This window comes from Oncorhynchus kisutch, linkage group LG22 (assembly GCF_002021735.2).
Source record: "Oncorhynchus kisutch isolate 150728-3 linkage group LG22, Okis_V2, whole genome shotgun sequence".
Classification (NCBI taxonomy): Eukaryota; Metazoa; Chordata; class Actinopteri; order Salmoniformes; family Salmonidae; genus Oncorhynchus; species Oncorhynchus kisutch.
Window position 1 is genome coordinate 49,009,301 of NC_034195.2, and position 15,123 is coordinate 49,024,423.

Below are 15,123 nucleotides of genomic sequence, written 5' to 3' on the forward strand. Positions count from 1 at the left end.
AGTGTAATCCTCAATGTACAATGTGAAAAAATGACAAACATTGGAAAGTAGGCAAATGGATTACTTATAATACAAATATAAAGAGCAGGGGTGTATTCGATGAGGTTAAACATTAACAACATTTCAGGTAGAAATGTAACGAGTAGATCTGACAGGACTCAGTTCTACATGACAAACATACCTGATCTAGACAAAACATTTTTATATATCTATAATATTATCTTTCTATAATGTTTTCTATGTTTCTCTCTGTATTGTTGGTGAAGGGCCCATCAGGAAGCATTTCACTGTTAGTCTACAGCTGTTGTTTACCAAGCATGTGACAAATTTACATTGGATTGGATTTTGATTTAACAGACCCCGGGAGTTAACGGTCTCTCTTGTCTCTGAGATGCTCGGTCACATTCCCATAGCGTTCAATGGGTTTTCTATCGGTTGTAATAGATATCTTATAGGATCACATTTCTTATATAGATGCACAATGGTAGCATGCTAAAAGGCACCCTTGACCACTCGTGCACTACTTTTGATCACCAGGGGCTATAGGACTCTAGTGCACTACTTTTGATCACCAGGGGCTATAGGACTCTAGTGCACTACTTTTGACCACCAGGGGCCATAGGACTCTCGTGCACTACTTTTGATCACCAGGGGCTATAGGACTCTAGTGCACTACTTTTGATCACCAGGGGCTATAGGACTCTAGTGCACTACTTTTGATCACCAGGGGCTATAGGACTCTAGTGCACTACTTTTGACCACCAGGGGCCATAGGACTCTCGTGCACTACTTTTGATCACCAGGGGCTATAGGACTCTAGTGCACTACTTTTGATCACCAGGGGCTATAGGACTCTAGTGCACTACTTTTGACCACCAGGGGCCATAGGACTCTCGTGCACTACTTTTGATCACCAGGGGCTATAGGACTCTAGTGCACTACTTTTGATCACCAGGGGCTATAGGACTCTAGTGCACTACTTTTGACCACCAGGGGCCATAGGACTCTCGTGCACTACTTTTGATCACCAGGGGCTATAGGACTCTAGTGCACTACTTTTGATCACCAGGGGCTATAGGACTCTAGTGCACTACTTTTGACCACCAGGGGCCATAGGACTCTCGTGCACTACTTTTGATCACCAGGGGCTATAGGACTCTAGTGCACTACTTTTGATCACCAGGGGCTATAGGACTCTAGTGCACTACTTTTGACCACCAGGGGCCATAGGACTCTCGTGCACTACCTTTGACCACCAGGGGCCATAGGACTCTCGTGCACTACTTTGATCACCAGGGGCTATAGGACTCTAGTGCACTACTTTTGACCACCAGGGGCCATAGGACTCTCGTGCACTACTTTTGATCACCAGGGGCTATAGGACTCTAGTGCACTACTTTTGATCACCAGGGGCTATAGGACTCTAGTGCACTACTTTTGACCACCAGGGGTCATAGGACTTTCGTGCACTACTTTTGATCACCAGGGGCTATAGGACTCTAGTGCACTACTTTTGATCACCAGGGGCTATAGGACTCTAGTGCACTACTTTTGACCACCAGGGGCCATAGGACTCTCGTGCACTACTTTTGACCACCAGGGGCCATAGGACTCTAGTGCACTACTTTTGATCACCAGGGGCTATAGGACTCTAGTGCACTACTTTTGACCACCAGGGGCCATAGGACTCTAGTGCACTACTTTGGACCACCAGGGGCCATAGGACTCTAGTGCAGTGCTTTTGCCCACCAGGGTCCATAGGACTAGTGCACTACTTTTGACCACCAGGGGCCATAGGACTCTAGTGCACTACTACAGGGGCCATAGGACTCTGGTCAAAAGTAGTGCACTATAGAGGGAATAGGGTGCCATTTCAGACACAAATCATGTCTGACGGACAGACTGTAAAAGAAACATGTATCAATCACACATCTACCAATCACATCACTGCCTGTCATCAAACAGGAACTAGTCACCTCTCATCACCATTCTAACACGCTGACTAGAACGGGCGTGTGCCTCAGGACACGCAGGTTGAAATATCAAAACGAATTCTGAACCAACGACATCAATTTTGGGGACATGTCGAAAAGCATTAAACATATATGCCAATTTAGCTAGCCAGCTGTTGCTAGATCATTTGTCCTGGGATATAAACATTTGGTTGTTATTTTACCTGAAATGCACAAGGTCCTCTACTCAGACAATGGATCCACAGATAAAACGGTCAACCGAGTTTGTTTCTACTAATCTCTCCTCCTTCAGGCTTCTTATTCTTCTTTGGACTTTATATGGGGGTTGGCAACCAACTTTAAGGTGCATTACCACCACCGACTGGAGTGTGGACCTCAGTTCATCTTTCAATCACCCACGTGGGCATATGATCCTAAATACCAATGAGAAGATGGTAGCGGCGGGACTTGCAGCGCATCAAAGCGTCACAAATGGAACCAAGATCTATTTTAGCGCCTGGCTACGCAGACGCTCGTTGACACGCGTATGCAGTGTGTCTGCAATGATTGAATAACATTTATTTGTACATTTATTTTGTAACGCTCGCTCAGCATGTTAGTAAAGAGAGGTTTGAACATATAGCCTGGTCACAGGTTTGTTTGTGCTGTATAGCCAACTCCTATGATTGTTGTCATTGGTAATTGCCGTGTTTGGCCTGACAATGAGCATATAGTTGGCAAGACAGCACAAACAGATCTGAGACCAGGCTAGTTTGAACATGGAGTGATGTTAATACTTACATCAAAACTGATCAGATTCAGTACAGGGTGTTGCCATACTGTAGCAAGCACCAATCAGAACGCACGTCTGGTCTGAGATGAAAACGTTTCTTTAGCATACAATAAAAAATGTCTAAAATACTTTCAAAATAAAGGAAAATATTTGATATAGAAGCCTTTGGTTTAGATGAAAGCAAGGGTTTTCTTTAAAAGATGCAACCGCTATTATAATTGATCTACAGTTTGGAAAGGTTTTAAAGCTCATGCAGTCTTCTGTTAACCATGCAGTTTTTGGTTGCCATAGAGATATGTGTTCATTATCTATACATTATCAGTTGGTTTTCAGTGATGGAAGTTTGGAAACTCTCTTGAATGGTGTGGTTTGTTTGGATGGGTTTTCCCGTGTTTCTTTAAATTAAATAAAAAAACTATCCATACATCTTGATGCTAACACAGTTGTTTGTTGTCCGGTACAGTAAATTGTCAGTACAGTAAATTGTCAGTACAGTAAATTGACAGTACAGTAAATTGTCAGTACTGTAAATTGACAGTACAGTAAATTGTCAGTACAGTAAATTGACAGTATAGTGAATTGTCAGTACAGTAAATTGTCAGTACAGTAAATTGACAGTACAGTAAATTGACAGTATAGTGAATTGTCAGTACAGTAAATTGTCAGTACAGTAAATTGTCAGTACACTAAATTGTCAGTACAGTAAATTGACAGTACAGTAAATTGACAGTATAGTGAATTGTCAGTACAGTAAATTGTCAGTACACTAAATTGACAGTACAGTAAATTGTCAGTACAGTAAATTGACAGTATAGTGAATTGTCAGTACAGTAAATTGACAGTACAGTAAATTTACAGTAGTGAATTGTCAGTACAGTAAATTGACAGTATAGTGAATTGTCAGTACAGTAAATTGACAGTACAGTAAATTGTCAGTACAGTAAATTGACAGTACAGTAAATTTACAGTAGTGAATTGTCAGTACAGTAAATTGACAGTATAGTGAATTGTCAGTACAGTAAATTGACAGTACAGTAAATTGTCAGTACAGTAAATTGACAGTATAGTGAATTGTCAGTACAGTAAATTGACAGTATAGTGAATTGTCAGTACAGTAAATTGACAGTACAGTAAATTGTCAGTGCAGTGAATTGTCAGTACAGTAAATTGATAACAATAGTACTTCAGTTTAATCATCATGGCTTGGTAAAGGAACACATTATTATTGTCTTTGATGTTTCAGGATATTCTGTCATGTTCTTCCTAAATACAACCCACTGGGCACCCACTGGTTGAATCATCATTGTTTCCACGTAATTTCAATTAAATGACTTTGAACCAATGTAGAATAGACCTTGAATTGACGTCTGTGCCCAGTGGGAATCAATCGTAGTATAGTGACAAAGAAAACAAAAAATAAGATACACAATAAAAAACATAGATATCATTGGTTTTGACATGTTGCTCTATAAAGTTGCTTGCAATACTCTATTTGACAGTGTTTCTTTCTTCGTTTTAGACATAGTTTACTTTTACTTGAGTTTCTCTGAATGGTATTTTTAATAGACCTCACTCGTTTTTCTTTTGAATAGCATACATTATACAAACAAACCTATATAGGCACCATCTCAGACTCTCGTTCACACTAAATTCACACTAAATACACAGCCCTTCAATCCTGTGGGAGGGTGCTACCGGCTACTTTGCTCTGTTTGTCAACACAACTCCCTTGCTGGAAAACTACTCCAGGTAAACCTATGAGGTTGACGGGGATTGGATGGCCACTGTACAATACCTATATTTGGCCATTTCATAGGTTTTCTATGCTTAGTGTTAGGACAGTGTCATGTTCATTAGGCACCAAATAGAATAAACCGCTCGGAGTGAAATGGGGAAATTGACTGGGGATTGACTCTCTGTCCAATAAGAAACTCAAAATGTTCTCGTTGCAAAATGTTTTACAAATGTTTTCCCTAATGAACATGACCCAGATGTTAACTTTGATCTTTAACCTTTAACCCCACTGACCTTCATGAAATCAAAGAATACAACAAACAACATACACAGACAGCCATGTTGTAAATATCGGTAAAGAGATCGAGACCATCTGTCTTCTCCATATCTTTTTAAAATAGATTAATGAATATCTTATTTTACAAAAGTTTCTAAGAAACAGGTACCTGTAATTCTATTGCTATAAGAATGCATTGTTTTTTATAGTTTTTTTTATAGAATAGTTAAATGCATAGCACCATGCATAGATTGCCCTCACGGCAAGAGCAATGGATGTACTGGTATCGTGACGTGAGGGGTTTCGCATGGGTTCCCTCAAACTTGGATGTCACTAGCTACCGCAGCCACAAATTCGAAGGTTTAGCCATACTTATGACTATGTGGCTGGGGTAACTAGTGACGGCCCTCAACCTCACTGTGAACTGTTGCATCATGGGTATTTGGTGGAACAGGACATATTTTGTCCAACCACTCTTCTGGGCCATAAGAGAAACCACATATGGTAAAAACACATCATTTACCTGATGGTCAGCTAGCTACTGTACATGGTAGATATACTTTTTATGTATAAACCCACTTCAACCACTCCAGTACCCCTGCACATTGAATAAGGTATTGGCAGCGGCCTGTATATACTTGCATTCTCTTGTTTCTTTAACTCACATCGTAGTTCTTGTGTGGATTATTATTTAAATGTTTCATTCTATTAGTATCTACTGTATCTATTATTATTATCACTGTGTTATTGGGAAATTGCTCTCAAGGTGAGAATGTTACTATACTGTTGTACAGCGGTTGTATCTTGTCAAAGTGGCAGATAAACGTTGACACTTGAGATGGGATAGCCACTTTGTATTGGCTGTATTTGGGAGATTCCGTGTCTGTTCTTAAGACGTGATGACATTCTCTTGGTCAGAAACCCTGAAAATCCCTGACACAGAAGTAACACTTATTGTATATATTGAACTGATATGTGAACTGAAGTGACATCTACGAAGGCTCTCTGCTAGACAGACACATTCTAAGTATGCAGCCCTTTCGCCAAACAATGTGTACATTAGCCTGCTTTGCCAAACAATGTGTACATTAGCCTGCTTTGCCAAACAATGTGTACATTAGCCTGCTTTGCCAAACAATGTGTACATTAGCCTGCTTTGCCAGCTTGCTGTTAGTCCACTAAGACCCTTGTCACACTGTCGTGGAGACCCGAAAGGAAACACGGTCCAGTCCTTTTCCTCCAGGTAACATCCAGTCATAAATCTTTAGCTATGTTGATGTGTGGGCGTCATTACGTCTGTTGTGTGTCATCCCTCGACTTCAGTGGCACAAACATTTCCTGGAGTGATACCAGTGTCATGCCTTGATTCTAAATGGATTTGGATTATGACAGCCAAAATGTTGCTTAAACAACATAACAGCATTCACAAAGCATCCGTAAGCTTTGCTGAAAGCTGGAAGACACAATGATGAAATACAATATGTAGATATTGAGCAAATTGAACTAGCAAAGACTGTGGAGCCTTTTATAATTTGCTTATAATGCCCAGGGTGGAGAATTTTTTTTTGACTTAAAACTCCCTGGGTACTTCATTGTCTTTCTGCGACAGATACACACAGAAATATAATTACTAGAATGGGAATTTCTCATCAATGAAGTGTGGCACACTTTTCAGGCAATCATAGATATAATTGGACAGGATAGTTCTATGACGTCATAGCAGGATAGTTCTATGATGTCATAGCAGGATAGTTCTATGACGTCATAGCAGGATAGTTCTATGACGTCATAGCAGTGGTGTAAAGTACTATTTAAGTTGTTGTTTTTTTGGGGGGGGGGTATCTGTACTTTATTTTACTATTTATATTTTTGGACTACTTTTACTTTAACTTCACTACATTCCTAAAGAAAATCATGTACTTTTTACATACATTTTCCCCGACACCCAAAAGTATGCGTTACATTTTGAATGCTTAGCAGGACAGGAAAATGGTCTAATTCACACACTTCTTAAGGGGAACATCCCTGGTCACATCTCGACTGCCTTTGACCTGGCAAAATCACTAAACACAAATGCTTTGTTTCTGAATGATGTCTGAGTGTTGGACTGTGCCCCTGGCTATCTGTACATTTAAAAAAAAACATGAACAATTGTGCCATCTGGTTTGCTTAATATAAGTAATTTTTAATCATTTATACTTTTACTTTTGATACTTAAGTACATTTATAACCAAATAGTTTTAGACTTTTACTCAAGTATTATTTTACTGGGTGACTTTCACTTTTGCTTGAGTCATTTCCTGTTAAGGTTTCTTGACTTTTACTCAAGTATGACTACTGGGTACTTTTTCCACCACTGCGTAATAGTATCAAACCTGCATTGCTTCTCAACTGTCACACCAAAGAATCCAAATGGTTACCCTGCACCTCAGAAACTGCTGCCCTATCTACATAGTCATGGAACACTGGTCACTTTAATCATGTCTATACACACCATTCTGTATAACTACTGCTGTACACACCTTTTCTATTCATATACTGTCCATACTGTCTATACACACCATTGCTAGGTAATATTGCACTGTTGGCGATAGAAACATAAACATTTTGCTGCACCTGCGATAACGTTTGCTAAATATGTGTACGTGACCAATACAATTTGATTTGATTTGAAACCAAACCACTTGTATTAACATGTTTTTCGAGAATCAGCCAGTCTATATCATTATGCTCTGGTCTACTCTGCTACTACAGATGTAGGATCTTAATTTGAGCTCGTTTTCTACAGCAGGAAATAATTTTGCAGCAACAGGAAATGTGGATTCTAATTAATTGGCATTTTTTGTCAGGGTTGATACATTTTACATTAGGGCAAATCAAATCTGACATTTTTCAAGCAGAAATTACAAACTTTAAAAGCCTTTTTAAACCTTGAATACACCACAAGTTTGCATTTCCTGCCATGCAGGAAAATTATCATCAACAAAAGATGGATCAAATTAAGATCCTACATGTGTATAGAAATGTTTGTTTCTTTTCTTTTTTGATTATGCATAGCTTGGAAGGAAAAGGGATAGGGTTAAGGGTGCTAGAGTATATTTTAAGTGCTTCTAACAATTCAGCATCTGGGCCTGTAATCACAAAGTGTCTCAGAGTAGGAGCGCAGCTCTAGGATCAGATTAGCCTTTTAGATCAGAATGAATAAGATTACAAGGACATTGGGAGACCTGATCTTAGATCTGCGCTCCTACTCTGAGGCACTTTGTAAGTGCAGGCCCTGATGACCACAGCCTAGTCCACTAAAAGGCAATTTTTCATGTTGTGGAAGAAGTAAGCTCTGCTCTGCATCGATATAGCCTGCTTTGCAGCTCTGCCTGGCTAGGAGTCTGTCTTCAGTTCTGCAGTGAGTTCTGCAGTAACCTCACTGAGGTAGACACGCAAGACTTATGGCACATAAATCAATAGCAACAATGCAAGGCAAAGCAAATGCAAAGCAATGGATATTCCCTTTGGATTTGAAGTGGTGCATGGGTGAAGAAACATAAAACACAGGAGGATGGTTGGTTCCAGGAAGAGCATAAGTGCATCATGAGGACAACAATGTTGAGTTGTTCTAGAATCTTGTTCTAGAATCTTGGGTAAACTCAATCCTGGGTCATTTTGGTAATGGACTTCCATGGTTGTTTTCACTGAACATTCTCTCACTGTATTAATAACCATCATCATCATCCACATCAATAACAGCATTAATAACAGCATTAATAACAGCATATTGCGGAAACAAGATCTTTTGCACCTGATCTGTTCAACATGTATTTATGTTGTAGGCTATATACACAGAGGCACTTTCACTGAACCTGTTGCATGGTGAGAGGGGTAAAGGCACTAGCAACTAAAGTGCAAAATAATGATTTGCAATATTTATTAAACAAACGCTAATTTCATTCAAATTAGAGCTATTTCGATTGTTTTGTTTGTGAAACAAACGTCCCTAAATTTTGTGGTGAAATGGAAGACATGACTCATAATGTTTACTTTTTCTTTGTTCAAAGAAGGTCCATGCACTGCACTATTGAAGTAATACTGTAATACTTGTTGCGTATTTAGGAGAATATGCATTTTTGATAATAGGTATTTATTCTGCTTCTTTGATCGAGAACGTTTTAAGTCTGAACCCCGGAGTTGGGTTTGGATATACTGTATTTTGTCACATTTCAGAAACGTTTCAGGGATTTTTTTTTTCATTACCCACGTTTCGTTTCCATGACAGTATGAGACACTATTCAGTGTCTGTAACTGCAACAAGCTGAATACTGACGTCATGCATTAGATATACTAGTATACACAGTATCTAGTCGATAGGCCTTAATGCAGGTCGATTTTTCTCATGCTATGATCTTAGTTTAGTTACTGTTTCCCTTACGATTTTTAACATTCACTCCCTAGATACTTCTAAACGATTAGCATTTTGAAATGAAAAACCTATTTGAAACCAGTACTGCACTCTCAGTGAAACAAAAGCATAAATGGGTGGAAGAATCGAATGACGGCATAAGGGGGATGCAAATATCCAAAATATATTTTTCTCCATTATTATGCGGTTATGTCTCATCATCACGCATTATTATGAGGTTATGTCTCATCATCACGCATGCCCAATATCAACATGTATGGAGAGTTTCTAAACATGCTCATGTGAAGCTCTTTTGTTATATAATTGTGCTGTCTTGCATTTAAAGGGCTAAAATCCCATTGAATCACTTAGTGATATCATAATTACAGCATCTTACTGCTGGAAAATAGCAGCATTGCGGATGTCCGTATCCTAGATCCTCCTCGTCATCATCCAAACCAGGAGATCAGCGATCAGTCTTTTTCCTGGGCGCTTTGCTGGATAGTAAATCCTTTGATGACAGAGGGGTAGAGGAGTAGCCTCTCTGACTTCGGGCGAGGCGTCGCTCGATCCAACCACTGTCTTGACTGCTACAGATGCTGACTTGCGTCTCTCTCTCTCTCTCTCTCTCTGCAGGCAGCAGAGCATATTTCTGATGCATTTTCTCCTTGATGCATTGTGCAACTTGCTGAAATGTTATCTGTAATCCATGCATTACATTTGAATTACGACGCCTGGCTTCGTCTGATAAAGACAGATATGTCCTCGTGAGTGCTGTTGATTAGTGTTCCTCCAAGGACGCCCGCATTTGCTTGTTAAATAGAAGTTGTTTATTTTTTATTTTTCAAGACTTATTTAAAGGATCATTTTAGAATAAGGAATTTACTCTATCTATGTGTTATATTCTCTTTTCTTTTTTCTCCCTGTAATAATTACTTTCAAATTGCTGCGCATGGCTGTTGTAATGCTAAAACGCTTATAGGAGGCGAATGAAGCTTTCAGACCTGATGGTCTAGTGCAGTTAACATGTGACGGCATCATTTAAGTCCCGTGGTGTCTAATTCTACACATCTGTGAGCAGCTTGCTTTTATTTACACAGTTTTGGTTGGCTATAGTGCAATTGCCAGTTCTGAGGTTTGCCTCTCTAAAGTTGTCGATGCTATTATTTATATCTCCATCAATCTCCATGTACTCTGATTTGCTGACAGTGGACGAGCTACGGCGACTAGAATTGCTTTCACTAATGTTTGGTTCACTAACGTTTAAGAGTTGGGCCTGCTCCTCTCCCTCGGTCTCCCTGTGGTAGAAGTAGTTGAAGTTGGACACAATGACAGGCACTGGGAGCGCAATCGTCAACACACCAGCTATGGCGCAAAGGGAACCCACTATCTTACCCCCTATAGTGACAGGCACCATGTCCCCATAGCCCACAGTTGTCATAGATACCACGGCCCACCAGAAGGCTTCTGGGATGCTGCCGAAGTGCGACCCTTTCTCCTCGGCCTCTGCGAAATACACCGCGCTGGAGAACAGGATGACTCCAATGAAGAGGAAGAAGATTAGCAATCCGAGCTCGCGCATACTGGCCTTGAGGGTCTGTCCCAGGATCTGCAATCCTTTGGAGTGTCGTGACAGCTTGAAGATTCTAAACACTCTGACCAAACGGATCACCCTGAGGATGGCCAGAGATGTTGCCTGCTCCCCCATGCCCTCGTCCTGGTCTTCGGGGTCCTCAGCCAGCTCCGTTCCCAGTGTGATGAAGTAAGGAATGATGGCCACTATATCAATAATGTTCATCATGTTTTTGGAGAAGACCGCCTTACTTGGACACGCGAAAAAACGCACTAACAACTCAAACGAGAACCAGATAATGCAAAGAGTTTCAATAATGAAGAAGGGATCGGTTAGGATGTTTGGTTTGTAGAAAAAAGTATGGTTCCCTACTGTCTTAAACCGACCCCTAGGGTCTTCTTTCAAGTCAGGTAAAGTCTCTAAGCAAAAGATGACTATAGAAATCAGAATGACCATAACAGATACTATAGCAATCCCTCTGGCTGGACCGGAGCTCTCTGGGTGCTCAAAAAGCAGCCAGATCTGACGCTGGAACTCCTTCTCAGGTAAAGGACGTTCTTCCTCCCTAACGAAGCCCTCATCCTCACGGAATTTCTCCATGGCATCCACTCCCAACTCATAAAACTTTATCTCTTCCGAAAACATATCCAACGGGACGTTGACGGGCCTTCTCAGCCTACCGCCAGACTGGTAATAGTAGAGGATGGCATCGAAACTGGGACGGTTTCTATCAAAGAAATACTCGTTTCTCAGGTGGTCAAAGTAACGCATCCTCTTCTTGGGGTTGCCTAGCAATGTCTCGGGGAACTGGGAGAGAGTTTTGAGTTGTGTCTCGAACCGCATCCCCGCTATGTTGATGACCACCCTCTCGCAGCAGTCGTGGTCTTCGTGGTCGGGGGGGTATGAGTCCTGCGGGTGCCCCGGCACTGCCACGGTCTCGTCCATGTTATCTCCTGCCACTACGGTCATCTTGTAGCTCGAATTCGGGAGCTCTGTTGCAGCAGGAGTTTTGGAATTCCGGGTTGCCCGGTTAATCTGATTGAACAGGCGGCATTCAGGTTTTGGCAGTATACAATTTCCTTCTCCTCTCTTCTTCTTCTCCCCCTATTTCTTGTGCTAGTCCCCAGACAGGGGGGGTATAACTTGCTTTGCCTCAGTGCGGCTCCACTGCGGTTCTGGCTGACTCAACCATTGCTGCTCTCCGCTGCATCTGCTGCTGCTGCCTCTGTCACACAGTCAGAGAGAAAAAAAATAGAAAATAATGGATCTTAGGAGCAGTGGAGATGTATGCTGGCTCAGCAATTTCTGCCATTTATTTATTTATTTGGCCTCTAGGCTACACTGTTTATTTATCAGCGTTTAAAGGGGAAAACTATATTGTTTTCTTGGTGATAATCTAGACAAAGCAATCGACTATGCATATTGTATTTGACAGGGTTAAATGTCATATAATTGCACCACTTTATATGCATGTTTTCTCACATAACACTGTTTGAAACTTGCCTCACGCAAATAATGAAGTGTTAAATACACCAAAATTAACAGTCTATAAATGGCCTAATAGTAATAGATAACAATAGCCTTGGAAGTATTCCTCTTGACCCTAAAACTCAAATGACAGACAGACAGAGTGCACCAGTTTCAAGGCTTACCTCAGGATGATCGTGAAGGAATCCTGACGGAATGCGTCTTGTCCGCGACTCAGCACAGTCATTCAACGCTAGGACATCCTGGACATCCGGAGAGTTGTTGTCATGTGTTAATACATTAACACTTTACGTTGCACCCCACCGCGACACGTTGGAGCTTTCCTCTGTGCAGCGTCAGATCGCCCTGGTAGGCTAAAACTCTCAAAGCATCACTGTCTGAGCCGTTCGTCTCGGATAACTTAAATGTCTTATTTGTCTACATCTTGATCCTGTCGTCTCTTCTTCACATTCGATGTAAAATCACGCGGGAGTCAGAGGAGAAACGTGAAGATGGAAAAAACGGAGAAAAAGTAACTGTAAACCGCAACGTCTGTAGCCGCTTGTGCGGTTGGGCACTTCGGACTGAACAGCTTATACCGCAGGAGAAAGTATTATTCTGCCATTCAGGGGGGAGATACATTAAGGGGCAATAAGCGAACCCTTACCATTTTCAGACATTACCGCATCAGCAGAAATGTCCTGTTACGAGTAGCCTAGACAAGATGACGGGCATTCTGGGATGTGTTTTACCTCGAGCCGGTACACTGTTGAGAGGAGATGGAGACTGGAGGTGCTTAAAAAGAGGGAGGAATCGATTGTGTGAAGAGAGAATAATTTCTTAATAATGGTTCAGCATATTGTTGTTAGGTATTTCACATGCAAGGAGAGTGGAGGTGGAGAGAAAGTGGAGTATGTGTGCGTGTGTGTGTTTGAGTTTCAGGGTGGTGGGGCGGGGGTGAGCGTGGGAGAGGGAGAGAGAAGGAGGGAGGGAGGAGAGCGCGGTTCGACGCAATGCAGACCGGCTATACTAAAGCACGCTGCCACGAGTTCTCTCTACACCACAAAAGCAAGAGCATTGTGTGTGCCAGCATTGGCGTAATATCTGCTCTTCTGAAGGAAGGGTTATGTGCCAGCTAGTACCTTAATAATTATTTCCCAACCAATCAACAATGGTCCTAATGATAGGCTACTGATAAACTAACTTAAACTACAGTAATGAATTCATACAGTTTACATGTTTCTCTCTCAACTTCGCAGTTGTTCATACTCTCCTCTCAGCTCAATTCTGTGAGTGGCCACTGACCGGAAAGAGCGGTTGCGGTACAGACCATTTCAGCAGGAGTGCCTGTTTCAGCACCATGGACAGCGGTCTCGAGCAGCGCGTCTCCGAACAGAGCGCGCTCGACCATTATCCTGACCACCTACCCCCTGCCCTTCCTAGTGCATGGCGCAATATTATGTTGTTGTTACTGTCAATCTAATCGATAGGACAATTGAAAACAGGCATGTTACTGATTTAAGATATATCTGTTTCAAGTTGCAGTGAGTTCATTTAATTAACTTTTTTTAGAAGGCCTGCATTAGTGAATGTTAGGAGGTGTCTGATCATTAATAAGCCAATAACTAACTCTTTCGCGTCACCCTCGATGATTTTATGAAATTGTCTTTTGATATGTGTATTTTTTAAAATTGATCTAATTAACATACCAAATTCGAAAAATATCTAGGTTCATAACTTTTGGATCTTATGGATGTAATAAACCGAATAAACAAAAAATATATGATAATTTACAAAGCATGATTAATTGCACATACTGTAGAAGTAGGCCTATAGGCATAAATACACCAATGGCCATGTGCCAATGTAGCCAGCAGATTAAGCTAATTGTATGAATATCCCACAACTCAATATTTATTACCACACATTGTAATTTCATCACATCTGTGTAGCTTTATCGATATATCCATTAGGAACGAGTCTGGGATTAATGCTACAACTCAAATAGTGTTCTGTAGGCCTAGCATTAAAATGTAAAATTCGTTTTGTGAGTTAGGCCACCTATTTCATTCGAAATTACAATTGCAAATCAACAATCTTATTTTTTAAGACTTTACAGTCAACCGAGCACTCAGCAATAGGGAAGGCAGCTATGGACATGATCTATTGACAATCCATTGATAGACATTAAGGAAAACATCAATTGTAGTGAGCTCGAATATCATTAATAAGAAATGAACCGTATTCCCAACCCTCCCTCTCTGCACAACACATCTCCATGACACTCTCTCCGTGATATTACCATTACCTAATCACTGACATAGTATTACATGATCAGACATATGTATAACACATTGTATTACAGCTTATCTTGTGGTTGTTATGAAGCACAAAGCACACATCTGACAACAGCATTACTGTATGTGACATATGAGGATGGAACTGGGAGGGATCAAGCCCACTCCCTGTAAAGCTCAGCTGTCTAGGTACCATTATGCATAACACTCTAAATCCATTAGTAATGTTACAGAGAGGGAAGCCAGGTGTTTTTTTTTACACTATTCTCTTTTCTCTGGCTCTCTCTCTCAATTCAATTCAATGGGATTTATTAGCAAGGTGTACATATGTTTGTTGACATTGCCAAAGTAAGTCAAATAGATAATAAACAAAAGTGAAAATAAACAATATTTAAATGAACAGTAAACGTTAGACTCAGAAAAGTTTGAAAGGAATAGAGACATTTCAAATGTCATATTATGTATATATACAGCGTTGTAACGATGTGCAAATGTTTGAAGTACAAAAGTGAAAAAAATAAACATAAATATGGGTTGTATTTACAATGGTGTTTGTTCTTCACTGGTTGCCCTTTTCTTGTGGCAACAGGTCACAAATCTTGCTGCTGTGATGGCACACTGTGGTGTTTCACCCAAA

General features: G+C 40.8%; 1 protein-coding gene and 1 long non-coding RNA gene across 2 annotated transcripts; one reads left to right on the forward strand and one right to left on the reverse strand.

Moving 5' to 3' along the window:
* Positions 1-2,286: 2,286 nt before the first annotated feature.
* LOC109867786 (potassium voltage-gated channel subfamily A member 1-like) lies at positions 2,287-11,943 on the reverse strand. Its single transcript, XM_031802050.1, has one exon. It carries the CDS (start codon positions 11,689-11,691, stop codon positions 10,213-10,215), a length of 1,479 nt encoding a protein of 492 aa, XP_031657910.1. The 5' UTR covers positions 11,692-11,943; the 3' UTR covers positions 2,287-10,212.
* Positions 11,944-12,385: 442 nt separating this feature from the next.
* LOC116356368 (uncharacterized) lies at positions 12,386-13,686 on the forward strand. Its single transcript, XR_004204882.1, has 2 exons — positions 12,386-12,981; positions 13,449-13,686. It is a non-coding gene; the product is annotated as an uncharacterized LOC116356368 (long non-coding RNA).
* The last annotated feature ends 1,437 nt before the right edge of the window (positions 13,687-15,123 follow it).

Bases quoted from the DNA above. Each gene is read 5' to 3' on its own strand.
- LOC109867786 (XM_031802050.1), bottom strand. From the start codon at position 11,691: ATGACCGTAGTGGCAGGAGATAACATGGACGAGACCGTGGCAGTGCCG.